Consider the following 15,301-nt stretch of genomic DNA (forward strand, 5'->3'; position numbering starts at 1 on the left):
CTGTGAGATAGTCAAGTCACTTATCCATTTACACTGGGATCCACAATAAGTTCTGAGGTTACTATTGTTTTTTTAATAGAAACAAGCAGGAGTTGATATTTATCTCACTTATACACCTGTACATCTTGAACTTGGAGACTGGATGCCATAGGCTGAACACTATTCATATGTTCATCAAATCTCATAGTCCTCAGGATATTCAGTAAGTACTCACATTAGCTCAAATTTTTGTTATTTATGTAAATATTGATCACAAGCAGATTCTGCAAATTAAGATTCTGCAAACACAGTATTTTCTTACTATAATTACCAGTTTACAAATAAAAGGTAACATGACAGGTAGAAAAGCCTCCTGTCAAAGACCACAATGCAATTGACCTTTAGGAGTCAAACTTGGGCCCAATTTAGCAACAGTTGCAAGGTTACCCCTGACTTCAGGGATTCTACCTAAAAAATGCATTATCATTATGGCCTTTTCCGTAGTAAGCTACATACCTTTGCTGACATCCCATGTATACGGCACTTCCATGCACAGGAGTTTTTACAATTTTGAATTATTAGGCTTCATACTTACTGGATATTTGGGGTAATCCCCTCCAGCAGAACAATATTGACACCTCCTATGTGAGCAGTGGCACATGTCTCAGTCATCTTTTGATGAAGAACATCTTTAAGGAAGAAAAAAAAAAAAGTAATCTAGCAACACTTAATTATTCAGTACAGAACTTCCAGGTATGCCTTCTGCTTTCAAAAATATGGCAGTAACACAACAATTCAAACATAACAGCTCTAGCAATCACATAAATTAGTATTAAATTGAAATTGTAAATAGAGGAAGAAAGCGTTCAAAAAGGCAAAGCTACATCTTCTGAAAGAACTTGGTGTGATTTTTAGAAAAAAAAGTTGTATATTTTAAAATCCTAGCGAGCTAGCAATATTTTTAAAAGAAATATCAAATGCTGTTACACTCACCATACAAATGCATAATACATACACATACAAATAAAACATCTTACACCTGTACATACAAACATACATATGCATGTAGAAGTGATATTTAATTTGATTGCAGAGCATGTTTTAGCTTATGTCACCTTTCATTTTTTCTTTCAGGGTGAAACTGCCATGGATTCTCTTCAGTTCTGACTCCATGGTTAGACCCCCAATATCTGCCTCCAGGTGGGTACGATTGACCATGCCTATTCCAAAGACTATTAGAGTCACATGCTGTGGCTCCGAAGTCACCAGACTACGTTTCCTCTGAGTCCTGCTCAAGCTGCCGTTATCTTGTTCATTCTCAAAGACCACCCTACAGGCAGGTTCGGTTGGGCTTCGGACACCTGCACAAAAACAAAGGAGTTAGCCAAGGCTGCTTCACAAAACTTCCACTTATAACTGAAAACAAGGACTGCAACTTGCACATGAAGGGAAGTCTTTATGCAAATCATTTGGACCCCACTTTTTCAATTCTAACAGAAATAGTCAACTGAACCAAATCCAAGACACAGTTCTAAAGATTATAGACAAAGTTTGGGCCCTAAATTTGTAAGCTTAGCCTGAACTCAGAGAAACTACACTGTTTCACCATTTTCCTACTCTGACCTCAAAGCTAGGTTCCCAGGAGGAATTTCTGCTTAGTCATTCACAGTGCAGAAATGATCTCACTCCAGACCACTTCCTTACGCACTTGAACATTTTCTCAGAATGATAATATGGCATTTCCATTACCTCTTAAAAAGAAAATACACCCTATGGAGAAGCACTCAATCTACTCAGTACACAATTAACCAGGAAAAGTTATCCATTTAAACACAGTCTAACTTTGCCTGGGTTGCACCCAGTGTAACAGAGCTGAACAAAATATCACAGAACAATTTACAACCAATCAATCACGATGTAACTGTGCAGTGAATTCGACCAAGTGTAGGAATAAAAGAATGGAAGCAGAGATACCAGTATACTTTTAAAGCTGTCAAATCAAAGTTTTGATTTGTATCGGTTGCAAGCTTCAGAAGAATACATTTCAGCAAAGGATGCATCCTAAATTACTTTGATAACACTGTTTACCTGTTGGCCCAAAAGTTTCAGAAGACTTCTCTAAAATTCCAGTTGGATCAGAAATAAGGGAATAGAAGTTCAATAGCTTATACATATTTTGCCAACATTCAGCAGAAGGTTCACTCTGTTCTGACACAGTAATAGAGTCAGAGTCATCCATATGAATAGTCATGTGGTCAACTACATCTTTGGAACCTTTCCTGGATACTTTGGAAGTTCTTCTTTCTGACCTGCCCAAGGAATTCTTGTTCCGAGACTCCTTCTTATTGTTCTCGTTGTTGGTTCGCTTGTTCTTGGCATTGTTTACTCTGTTGCCTCCATTAAGGCTTCCTCGAGAGCTTCGGCTAAAATCAGAAGAGCGGAAGTCTCTGTGCTTGCGCGTTTTAAAAGTAGGTGTTGGAGAGGCTGACCCAGCCGTGTATCTGCTGAGTTTAATGTCCGTCTGCGTGGCTTTGATATCATCAATCATTGTGCTAAACTGATGGATTAGACGAACCAGGGCCATATCTACATGCTGGCTTATGGACTGGCAAGAGATTGTAAAGTTGCAGTGAAAAGTATTGTAGTATCGTTTATTCAGGTCATGAAAGGAAAAGGCACTTGTCGAGTTCTGAGGTGTGCACATTGATTTCTCCATTACAACAGCACTAATACTGAAAGTTTCCAACATCAAAGCTGGTTTAAATTCAAGAGGAGGAAGATTGACAGCTCCTTGCCTGAGGAAAGAAAAGATACAAGTTACCACTATGTTTCTTTCTAAGGCTAGCATGTAGTCCAATCGTTTTTACACAATGATACATCTGATTTTCAGAATCCAATCTTGATTTCCCTTAGGACATCATCCTCTCATTGCGGTTCTATGTACTGCAAATGGACTTTTATACTATCATATTACTTGCTACTTCAAGGTAGTCACTTTTGTTTTTTAATCTCCTAGGAACACTGCATTTTGGCAGGTCATTTGTCAATTGTATCCTCAAGCTTTGCTGAAGATGCTTGTGATGAAGGCAGGATGGAGAAGATCCAGCATTTACCATGAAAATAACTTTTTTTTAAAAAAGGATTTAATTATCAAAAAAAAACCCTTTTCAAATACTCTCAAATTTTCACTGAAAAATTTTCAGAAATTTTCAAATATTTAACAACATACCTTCGAGCTCGCTTGCTTTTCCTTTCCTTTGCTGTATCTGAATCAACAATATCTGCTCTAAGGCAATCCAAAGTTCCTGAGAAAGAAAGGTGCTCTCCAAAGTACATTCTGTAGCAGAGTGGCATTGCATCCTGAGACTGAATTCCCGTGTAACTTAGAAGAGGTTTGAAAACAACCTACAAAACAAAAATCCACTGATTTACTTCTCATTGCCTATGTTTTTCTTATATTACCTTTTCCTGCTACATCATTTGTTGATCTACATCATCTACAATACATGACCTATATGATATAAAAAGCTTTAGAAATTCATTGATAGTTCCGTGAAACAGTAAAGAAGAAAAAATGCAGAAGCTTTATTGTTGTTCATTCTCGTAAATCTGTTTTTTGTTTGTTTGTTTTATTTTTAAAGTAATGACTAGTTTTCTCCAACAGAATTCCAAAAGACAACAGCAGAACAACCCTACCTGTGCATCCGCTAACTGGACAGCAGGAAACCCTTGGTTACTCTCCTCTACACCTGCAATGTCATCCTGACTGGTGCTGTGCTGCGAATGGGTGCCATCCAGGGTGTTCTGGTCACTGGACAAAACGGTGTTGAAGTCTGAGGCAGAGGGTATTGTAGGAAGGTTGGGCGCCACCCCTAAAACATAAATACCCATGGAACACTAACACCACCGCAAACCTTCGCACTAGCAACTCCGCAAGCTCGGCTCGGTGAGCTTTGTAGAAACATGTGTCACACAAACAGAAAGCTGAGGTTCTGACAAGTCCGTAACTTCACAAAGAGAGCGGTTAGGATTAAGAAACAGCCTGATATTGCTGAAACAAGTACTAACTACAAGTAGTCCAACTCATATTTGAAAATCACAAGAGTATTTCCTTCTTTCTGTGCTACTTCCCAAGGCCTTTTGTCCAGACTGCAATTTGGAAGCATTTTATCACGTCTGTTTAAAATGTCATAGAAAAATTCTTGCCTGCACAATCAAAGTGAAAATTAATCCCAGTTACACATACTTCCTTTTAGTTTTTAACACTTAATGTGCAATGTAATGTTCATTATTAGTCCCAATGCAAGACCCACTAATTAGATCTCTGTGGATCACTCTCTAGCCAAGTATGTTCTCTGTACAAATGATTATGAGCAGCCAGTTCCCCATAAATGCAAGTCTGAGTGCTCATCGAGAGAACAATCCAAGGTCAGAGCCACTGGCATCCTAAGCCATGAGACAGAGTTGTTCCACAATGTCCATTACGCCTGATTCATCTGACAGTGCTGTAAACTCTAACTCCGACAGTCAGGACCGCATATCCCCACAGAAAAGTGATTTGGATAGATCAGTCTCTGAGTTAGACTGTCAGTTTAATTACAGGAATGTGAGGCTCTAAACAAGCTACCACAGTTTCAGTAGAGAAAAAAACATTTTCTTTAAAAGCAGAACTGAAAGCCACTATTTTCTCCGAATTTTTGCAGTTGAACAGTTTACAGAAGAACCACACTGCATGAGCAACACATACAACACAAAAATGTTTCTACAACCAGACTACTTGTTCAACATTAAAAAGCGAAAGCCAATTGTAGAGTTGTTGGTCAAGATTAACACAATAAAGTCTGAAAGACTTAATAGAAAAAAAGTTATATTTTAAAATTTGCATGCTGTAGGAATATGAATTAGGAAAGACTTATGCAATTAATAAGATGCACTAATTTGCAACATATCCGTTGCTTTAATACACTTTAACCTTTCACTATTGTATCCTTTCACTTTTCTCCCTCCTCTTACACCAGCTGACACTTCCCATTCCTGAAGATTAACAAGGCACATAAATCTGTTTCCTTATGTTTCATCTCACAAAAGATCTGAGAAGGATGAGGCAACACAGGAGCAACGAGCTCAGAGCCGCACACCGAACTGGCTATACCTGTTGGAAGGCTGTTGTGTCCGGACTTGGTGGCTGGGCTCTCCTGCACTACACTCCCCCTGTTACCCACGGCGTTCGACATCCAGTTATAGAAACTCACAGATGATGGTTCAGACAGCAAAGGATGTTCAGATAACATGTCTGTGGCCACAGTATTTCCTAAGCACATCAATGATAAGCTTTAACATTCACTGCAAAGACATAGCAAATAGCAGGTACATGGCACAATTTTACAGTCAATATATATTTACGGATAAAAAGTCAACAAGAGTCCTCAGGGTATATTTTAGTGAACTAATAAGTCAAGCAACATTGTTGCAAACTACACACACTACCACTGAAGTTACACTTAACTGCTGTTGCAGTACAAATGTCTTTGCCTTTGTTCATCTTTAGCATAGAGGGAGTCATTAAGTCATTAAAATACTTTTTTTTTCTAAATAATATTTCATCCTCCTGATAGCAAAGGAGAGAGACTTGGGGCAGAGGGAGGAAATTTTTCCTGACAAATCATAACAGTACAATCTGAGCACTAACAGATAACAAGAGAAGATCATTACTAAAAATCTGCAGATTACTATTAAATATAAACTGACTGGAACATTAGCTTTGATCGAGAAAAAAAAGAAAACTAACAAATACAGAATGATCAATTCATTTCCTTATCCAATTAAAAAGAATCATTTGTATAATTATATATGGCATAAACATACGGAAAAATCCTATGTAAAATGAGAATATTTTGTTTAGTTCTTGTCATCTATTTCCCCAACTTGACGTATTTGTTGCTTCTTCAACACAGTGCAGTGATTTCTAGGAACTGCTAATAACTGCAATGTTTACTGAGAAGGAAAAAATGTTTAAACAAAACTGACAATTCATAATGAACATACAGTTCCTTTATTACTTAAACCATTAAAATAAAGTCAGCTTCCCTCCCCCCTCAACTTAGTACACATCCTACCTGTTCTTGTTAAAGAACTGCTTTTAACTGCAGTTGTACTTCTCTGAGGAGTCCCTTCTAAAAGGTTATGCAAGCTGGGAAAACTTCCAGTGAGATAGCTGAGCAGACTCTCTTTCCTTGGACTTTCTCTGACTCCCATTCCAGACCGGCCGACATGCACCGGGGAATCCGTAGCTGTGTCCCCACTAGTGTAGCTTAAGGAATGATACGGATGGATACCCTTGCAGACAAAACATAATGAAGTTATGCCTAAGCTGCAAAACAGAAATAAATGCTATGTGCCTAATAAAAGGCTGGAACACAGTAACTTCAAAACCTCCTCTCTAGAAGTTTCAAACGAGTTGTATTTCAATTTTGGCAGGCCTTATGCCATATAAGTATTGTGCATATATGTGAGTATGTGCATGTATGTGTGTATATGTGTGTATATATATATATATGCTATTATATTGAATTCTCAAATATTAATGATTTTATCCGTAAAAGTAGTTGAAAAAAGTCAAGAAAGAAACAGAATTGCCGGTGTGTTGAATTCAACTAAAGCAAGTGTGCAGAAGGAATCATACCTGACTGGCAAAGTAGTCCATGTGTTATAGTTATTTTTTAGAAAAGTATTTATTCATCTGCGAGAGCATCTGCAAGACACTCTCCCCTCATGCTTGCTGCTATAAACTTACCTTTATCTTCAGAACAGAATCACTGTGTGTGTGAGTCTTGGATAATTTTCTCATGATCTCAGCACCAGTCACAGGCCCAGAAGAGCCACCAGCAGGTGGAGGGCGATGGGCTGTTCCTTCTAGGAGCATTGTATGCTCGCTGACTGTAGCTGAAACAAGCAAACAAGTGCTCTCGTTAGTATATATATACAGGAAGTCAATAATATCTACTATTAGATCCATTTATTTATAAACAAATTCCATCTCTAAACCTACACAACGCAGCAAAATTTTCAGTCCACAAAAACTCTTGGTGAACAGCAGACCATGCCCAGAAAACAAATAAACAACAAAAAAAAAAAAACAGTTGATTGATTCTTAATAGTTTGTTTCTGTCCAACCACAAGCAGCTATTTTAGAGGAGATGGCAAGCATTCCCATACTGTATGACTGTATACAGGTTACACACACAAACATGTTTATTGTTGCTATCACTGAGCTGGTAACTGCTACTTGGCTTATAGAAACAGATTTTTTTTCTTTTTAATTATTTTGTTTTCTCAATATTTCATACATGTCATATGAGCAAAGAAAAACATAAGCATTATATTTCTGAGTGATGTAATGTTATATATGGATGCTACAAACACAAGCTAATTGAAACAAGCCAGTAATAGAGAATATTCCAACAATGTGCATTTATTCATGTCCTTCCTCTCTATAGTTCTCATTTAAAGTAGCTATACATCAAAGACAAATGGGACAACTAAATCAGTTGCTTATGTCAAGCTGGCAATGTGCAAGCTGACAAGAGAAATTTGTGCAGAATGTGCAATTTATCACAGATGAATGCAATATAGGTAAAAGCAGGATTTATGAAAATATGTCTACATAAAGGAAGGCGAACAGGAAGATAGATTTGAAGCTATTCAAATTTCCAGGAGAGCTCATAAAACTGCACGTTGCACTTCTAAAACAAGATGAGAAGCAACTAAACAAAATCCTAATTGAAATCAAGCCGATAATTACGCTGAAGTATTCTGTGCTGTAAATAACAAAATGTGTGAAGCAAAAGATCAGGTCTCCTGTTTTTTGCTGCGTTGCCCCGCCCCAGTAAGTGACACTTTTAATTACAGTATTACAATAATATTATTATGAATAGCTTCAAAATGAGATGTTTTTTTAAAAAGAGCTTTGGTCTAAGCAGCTTTAATAGCAGCTATTCACACATCAATTCTAAAGAAGACACAGACGCTCCGAGGGGCGCCAGGAGGAGGAGGCCGGCACTACCTGCATCGAACTCGAACTCTGCCCCGTCGGCGCTGGTGTCGCTCTGCAGGCCCCCTCCGTTGTCGAGGCCGTCGTCGTGCTCGGCGCAGGCGCTGGGCGGCAGCTTCGCTGGCTGCGCCGGTCTGTGCAGGCTGACTCCTTTGAAGGCCGGGGTCACCACGATGAACTTCATCCACTGCCTCGCTAGAGCAACCAGACCTTTCTTCAAGGTCACTAAGGCAGGAAGGCCATCACTCTGAAAACAAAACCCAAGTCTAGCACAGCATTTTAAGCAAAACTAAACTATTTCTGCAATTTATTTGTCCAAACGCAGACTTGAATCCTGTTGACACCCTTCTGCTCAAGATGGATATGTGGATATATGCTGGCAATATCCATTCAGATATAAAAAAACTAAGATAAAAATTCCTACTTAACAGTACACAATAAGCAAATATACATAACCTAAACATCTAACCTAATGAGTTAGAAATTAACAGCAGGAAACAGGACTACAAGTTATTAAATGTAGTCAAGTAATTATAATGCTAGAATTCACATCAGTCCTAATTTGACTATAGAAACAGAACTGAAATTTTAAAAGGCAAGTTTTTTTTTTTTTGCTATTAAGGATATGTAAAATACGGGTGAGGAGGGAGGTTCCTTTTTGTTAGATTTCCTTAGACAGCTACTTAATTTCAAATGTTAGAATTGGTATATTTGAAGATGACGTGCTGTGTTGTTTGCATTTTTACCGGGTAACTCACCATAGTGGCATCCTCAATAATAGAGTAATTTGCTTGATGAAGGTAATGGTGCAATATATTACACAGCAAACAGGAAGGATTTTCTTGCAAGAAACGAGCCACCTTGGTAAGCCTGTTGTACTTGCTTCTCAGAGGAAAGTGCACACTTTTATTCTAGAATAAAACACAACAGTGTTTTCATATATATGAAAACACTTGCAAATAACATCCTTGCATTAAGTATAAGATTTCAGCTAAGATAACATCAACTGTTTATCTGCTGCACAAACTATAATAGCAATTTTCATCATGGATACAATATAATAGCTGTATAACTTTAAGAAATGATACCTGAAAAGCTATTTTTGATACTTATATGAAATAATAAAAGGGGCTGGATTCAAATCTCACAATTTGCAAAGTTCTTTCTAGACTAATGGCCATACATGCACAGCTAGCTGAGATTTTCCAGTACATTTTCTAGTCCTAGCATGAAAAAAATAAAAACACACAAACTTTCTGATTTGGTTTAATGTATGAAAACGAAGAAGGCAGCAATAAAAAAAAGAAAATTTTGCAAAAGATGATTTTAAGTGCAGAGCAAAATATGACCAATTCTGGAAGTGAAGAGTTAAAAGAGGTGCTAATTTTGTCACTGAAAATGAATACATATTACACTGCTCTATTCTGATTTCCTATTGATTTTACCAAGGTCTTTTACCTCTAATGCCTCTGTCATAATACAGCCCATAACAGCACAGATCCGCAGAGTTCCTTCAGTGTCTAGTTTATTCAGTGAGGATTTCACTTGATCAATGGGAACAAGCCAAGCACCAACTGCAGGAGTTGCAGTACTCAGGAGGTTCAGCTGCCTGTTGAGAAGACCGCCAAGTAGCAGATACAATCAACAGCAGCCGTTAGCAAGATTTTCTAATATTGTTATGAGCTAGTGTCAAATTGGTGCAATACACAAAAACTGGAACAACACAGAAGGCACGTCTTTATACATTCACACATAACATGCTTTCATTCATTCCTGTCACCACTACTCCTTGTCTTCCTATTTCTATTTCCTGCCTATAACATAAAACTTTGAAATTCTCAAAAAAATTGAATTTTAACTATTTTTAGTTAAAATTTTAGTTAAAACATTTTACTTTAGCTATTATATAATACATATACAGAAAAAAGGCAAAAATACCAGAAAAAAATCACAAATATTTTCTAATTTATAGCTATACGCTGAGTTTAACTACTGAGAGAAAGGAACATCTGGTTTGCTCCATTATAAGAAGTACATAATGGGTTTATTCTATACAAACATGTACTAAGTTTCATCACAGTTCACTTGGAGCTTCGGAGATGTTTAGTATCTCTTACAGAGTATTCCATTTCAAGTTTTCAAGCATTTACACACTTCACAGTGCAAGAGCAGTAAATCACAGGCCCCAGGCTGAGGGTCAAAGTGCTGGGTGGTTCACTTCTCTAACATCTCTCTCCCAATCAAAACGAACACTTCCTCCATTCCTCCTTCACAGATCTCATTCATACTCAGTGCTGTGTTTTTGCTCTTAAATCACAACTACCTAAGAATTTTTTGGCAACATTTCCATATAAATTCTGACAAATTTAGGTAGCCCCCTTACTGTGATAGGTGTAGGTTCCAAAATTGTCATTTGCATAGAAGCTTCAACAACTGTTAACGGTACATTCAGATAATTCATTCAACATTACATACATTACATGCTGCCAATATAACTATATTTTACCATGGCAGAATTATTTTATTTCTTCTAAATTAGATTAAGTTATACCTTGAAAATATATGGGCTGGAGAGCGCACATTGGTAGGAGCTGCAAAACTAAACCAAATTTCTTTGATTGTTAGCTTCATGCTGCAAGAGTCAGGGGGAGGAGGCATCAAGGGCAAATCTTTTTTCAGATCATCGGATTCAACCCCTTCATCCTTTAAAAAGAAAAACCCCAAGAGTAAAAAGTTTTTCAAAAGTGCTTATGTCAAAAGGCACTAGCATAGTAGACTACGTATCATCCACAATAAATGATTTTATATGGATTTAGGCAAAGATAAACCAACGCCGTCCAGAAACTCTTTTGAGACAATAACGAGAGACTGCAGAAAGACTGCTTACAGTCTCTCTGTAAGTTTAGTGCACAGTTTTCGTCCAGTTTGCACAAGAGATCAATTAAATTGTTAATTTTATGTTATGTTCATTAATTATTATTATTATTATTATTATTTTTACAAAAAAAAAAGGTACCAGTGAACTCAATATAGTATGTATGTACCTGCTCATCTGAAACTGAATTTCCATTAATATCTGAGGAGGGACTTATTCTATCACAAGGAAGGTTATCATCAGACACATCAGTATTATAACCACTACCAGTTGGAGAATCTGAAGAGTTATTTGATGCAAGCAATCCACCTCTCTCCGTAGCACTTGATTTTCCCATGACTCCAAATGCATTATACAACACTGCTCCAGCTTGTCTTCCTCCTATAAAAGCATACACACCACAAGCGTAAATTTTTGCTGTGCACAAATTTCCATCAGGTTTTATGTCTTGCAGAAAAGATCTGCACTTCAGAGGAAAAATATCTATGTTTTTGTTTAAACAAGATGCAACTACATTTTATACCTAACAGTTTAACAGCTGGTTATACAGCATCCAAAAGGCATAGGGACTGCTTGTAAACACTGTTCCTTGCAAAGAAAAGCTTGGATGACAGAAAATACAGAAAATATATACTTTTTTTTTCCCCTTTAAGAACTTAGCTTTCCTTCCCAAAACAAAGCTCTGACCATCTCTACACAGATACTTGCTGTGGATATGACTGTAAGGTCCGGATTTAAGAGAAGAGTGAAAGCACCAGTTTCTATCTTAACTTAAGATTCTAAAACTGTAAAACACTGTAAAATAATCTCTAGGATTATTTTAAACACTATCAGAACTGGTAATGATTGTTATAACAACTCATTTTTAGAAATGATCCCTTAGATCCCTTATTTGATCTAATTTGTGGACTATTTAAACATGTACTATTTAGTATCAGCAGCTTTTACTTACATATTTTTCACTAGAAGCATTAACAACAGATTTCTTTTCAGTTTCATGAAGCAAGATAATATAAAGCCTACATAGTTTTACCTTTTATTGTTAAGTTTTCAATCCCACACTCAAACATTATCCAGCCCCACTTCTCTTGACTAGGACCGATCCGAGTTACATCTGGAACAGCTTGCGGATCTGTTTCATCCACAAAAGAAAACTCATCCAGCTCTTCCAAAGTGAAAAGAACTTTTGATTTCCCAAAAGGAATAGCTGTTATTGCACAAGTTCCAATATCTGTGAAAACAAACATATTTAGCACTGCGTTATAAGATGAAAAAAGTTTACACTGACGAATGAAGTTCAGAGTGTTTCGGGAGTATCACCCCTTCAGTATTCCTCATGCATGTTGGGGGGGGGAAACACCAACAAAATCTAAGCACAAGCAAGGGCAGGGGAAAAGCACTCCTTGTACATTTAAGAACTCTTTTTCTCCAGTGTGTTTACATGGAAGCAACAGTAATGGGGAAGGAGAAGGGTAATTTTTAAGTTTGGAAAAGCAAGGATCAAGTAAGACAAACTAAAGCTGTAGCTTAATCTTAGCAACTTCACCTTTTTTTTGACATGTGTCTAAACAAGCTTTTCAAATTTTAATCTGAAGCTGGCTACTGGCCTGAAATTACTTTATACTTCACCAAAAACCCATTCCCAATTAACACTGTCTTTCCTTCGTTGCTGTTAAATTTTTGACATATCTCTTGGATAACAGGGTTACTAGGTATCTGTTTGGTATTAAATGCAGCATAGTTTGAGGACACTTAAAAATGAAGTTCTAATTTTAATTCAAAGCCTACTTGTATTTGGAAGCATGTCTACGTTGGTGGGATGTAAAGCATTAAGTCTTGCTAAGAATAGATGGACTTGAGTAATTTTTAATTCATTATGATCCCTGCTCCCTAAGATCCAAGAGAGGGCTATGCCTCCTTGCCTTCTTTGATGTCAACATGCAGCTTAGACGCAAATCCACATTTCTGAAGGAACGTTTTCAAATAATGATATACCTATTGCCTATTACCTCACACACAGAATTATGTCAAATACCTGGGGAAACTAACCACACTAAGTCAATTTACATGACTTCCATATAAACCTCACTCTTTGCCTCCAACTGATAACAGCAGTCATTGTCAAAGTACATCAAACATTAATTTTTCTAGATAGATAATTCTCAAATGTTTTAAACGGAACATAATGAGCTTTTGCAGCTAGAACTCAAGAATACTTGGCCTTTTCGAATGTCTGCAGTGTACGTAATATAATACACTACTGCAAAGAATCCATCCATTACTAAATAGAAATTACTATTTTGGTGCTTTAGGTTTTTCCCATTTTTAACTTGCTCATTCATTTATGCCTGTGTTTTTTTACTCATTGCTTGGCTTTTAAGTATTCTTGTTTCACAGAGAGCACTTTCCCATGTTCTAAAGATTTCTGGACTTTATGGGACAAAATAAAACATGGCACTAATACACACAGCACATCAAATATGAATCAAAATTAACTTAAACAATAAAAAGTAGGTATGCAGAAGATACTCAAGCCTATTTGTCAGGCTGCGACACAACAAAAATCATCTTTGCTTATGGCCATCTTAACCTTTTCCAGGACCAGAATTTGAAGCAACTGAATTTAATCCACAACCTTTTGAAAGAATTTACGTATCACAAGCAGGAACGTGTATCTTAGTTTCAGTTTCAAAGATCCTATAATTAAAAACATACAGCTTGCCATGCTGAAGCTGACAGCACAGCACATACATTATACCCTGAAATTGTGACTTAAATCTTGAAATCGTTAGATAGCAAGAAGAATGCAAATAAGCATAATTCATTCCCTGCATAAGGTGACAAACAACGGCAGTCATGTACTGTTCAGAGAAAGAGATCAACTGGAAACAAGGGAGACTGGCCAAAATAATATCAAAAGGTATCAATTTTGCCAGCACAACCCATCTACCACACACACTCCTTTGGAATTAGCCTCAGTATCTTACACTCTGCCTACATTTACAATGCACTAGTGTATTTTCATGCACTAACGTTACTAGCAAAATAACAGAAAATAATTCAGAGTAAATATCCTAAACCTGTTGTGTCAAGGCCTCTAAGTTGTCCATGAACTCGATGAATGTTCAACTTAGCAGCAATTTCTTTTCCTTTTTCTGCTCCAGCATTGGATCTCAGTGACCCAGAAGACTGAGGCTGCATTTTACTGGCTTGGATGTAGCGATCAAAAGTAACAGAATTCCTCCCAGTTTCTGCACTGTTTGAAGTCTCCTCAACTATACCCCTATGAAGAGAAAGGGAAAAACGATCAAGGAAATTGCAGATAGACACAATTTGATCTGTTTTTTTATGCAATGTTGGCACACCAGTATTAAGAATTCTTCAGAATCCAGAAGACAAACATACTTTCATAGGGGAAAATATATATATATATACAGACTTCTATGCTGTGTGACCGATAAGAGCTAAGTGAACTTCCAAAATGGTTTCAAAAGAGTTCTTCCACCTCTCACCAAACCTTCAGTTCTAAATAGGCATTAGAGTTAATTTACAAAATCACTGAATACACATTATCTTGTTAAACTCAATCATGAAGTTTTTTCAAGATCTTGTTTCTGAACTACAAAAGCATGGGTCAAAAAGCTGGTGCCACTCCAGGTGTACAAGAGAACTGTCTTTTGACTAACATTACAATAAAGAGTCACAGATAATTACACACATTATTCTTACCTATTCATACGAACTTGTGTAGCAATTCTATCAAAACACAGGGCTACTAATGAAACATGAGTCACAGTTTTGCCAGATGTAACCCCTGGGGATTCATCAACGGATGCTTGCAATAAACACAGGTTCACCTATATGTAAAATTTCCCCAAACAGTTAAGAAGTTTAGAAAAAAGTGTTACATTAAACATACATCACAATTTTCTGATACAATTTTGTTGCATGCCTCTGATGACAATTTTTTTTTTTTTTTAAGATAGCCATCAATATCTGTAGTGGTCATTACTTAATTTACACTTTTATCACAGTAAGATTAAGCAGCTCAAATTCAGCAACGTATTTATCACAAATAGCAAGCTTCACTTAAGCTTTTCAGGAACAAGGACAAAATAAGTGTAGTTTTTGAAATACACATTAGTAGTAAAAGGCTAATCAAAAAGTTGTTACCTTCGGTACAGTGACATTGGCCTGAAGACCTTTAATTGTCACATTGTCTTGCTTTAGTGAAAGACTTGTCTGCGCTGGTCCCTGGTTTGTTGTTCCTGTAGTAGCAGGGTCTACTTTCATTCCTCTAATATCCTGTTTGGAAGATAACTTGGAGAGGGAAAAAAAAAAAAAAAGAATGTAATCACTTAATAGTTTTATTCTCATTGCAATTCAGAGCTGCTCAG

General features: G+C 36.9%; 1 protein-coding gene across 1 annotated transcript in view; it reads right to left on the reverse strand.

The window, feature by feature from the left end:
• BLTP1 (bridge-like lipid transfer protein family member 1) overlaps window positions 1-15,301 on the reverse strand; it is a 96,260-nt gene that overhangs the window by 35,692 nt on the left and 45,267 nt on the right. Inside the window, exons 32-48 of the mRNA XM_088527677.1 lie at window positions 15,078-15,224; window positions 14,634-14,761; window positions 13,985-14,187; window positions 11,938-12,135; window positions 11,074-11,285; window positions 10,581-10,732; window positions 9,488-9,638; window positions 8,788-8,940; window positions 8,042-8,276; window positions 6,773-6,921; window positions 6,096-6,315; window positions 5,132-5,290; window positions 3,676-3,851; window positions 3,209-3,384; window positions 2,068-2,774; window positions 1,095-1,340; window positions 575-668 (exon numbers count right to left, since the gene is read on the reverse strand). Coding sequence (XP_088383803.1) covers window positions 575-668; window positions 1,095-1,340; window positions 2,068-2,774; window positions 3,209-3,384; window positions 3,676-3,851; window positions 5,132-5,290; window positions 6,096-6,315; window positions 6,773-6,921; window positions 8,042-8,276; window positions 8,788-8,940; window positions 9,488-9,638; window positions 10,581-10,732; window positions 11,074-11,285; window positions 11,938-12,135; window positions 13,985-14,187; window positions 14,634-14,761; window positions 15,078-15,224 — 3,506 coding nt within the window. The remainder of the gene's footprint in view (window positions 1-574; window positions 669-1,094; window positions 1,341-2,067; window positions 2,775-3,208; window positions 3,385-3,675; window positions 3,852-5,131; window positions 5,291-6,095; window positions 6,316-6,772; window positions 6,922-8,041; window positions 8,277-8,787; window positions 8,941-9,487; window positions 9,639-10,580; window positions 10,733-11,073; window positions 11,286-11,937; window positions 12,136-13,984; window positions 14,188-14,633; window positions 14,762-15,077; window positions 15,225-15,301) is intronic.

Source organism: Tinamus guttatus, unplaced genomic scaffold (assembly GCF_059628265.1).
Source record: "Tinamus guttatus ecotype Peru unplaced genomic scaffold, ASM5962826v1 Tinamus_guttatus_pri_ptg000288l, whole genome shotgun sequence".
In the NCBI taxonomy this organism is placed as follows: Eukaryota; Metazoa; Chordata; class Aves; order Tinamiformes; family Tinamidae; genus Tinamus; species Tinamus guttatus.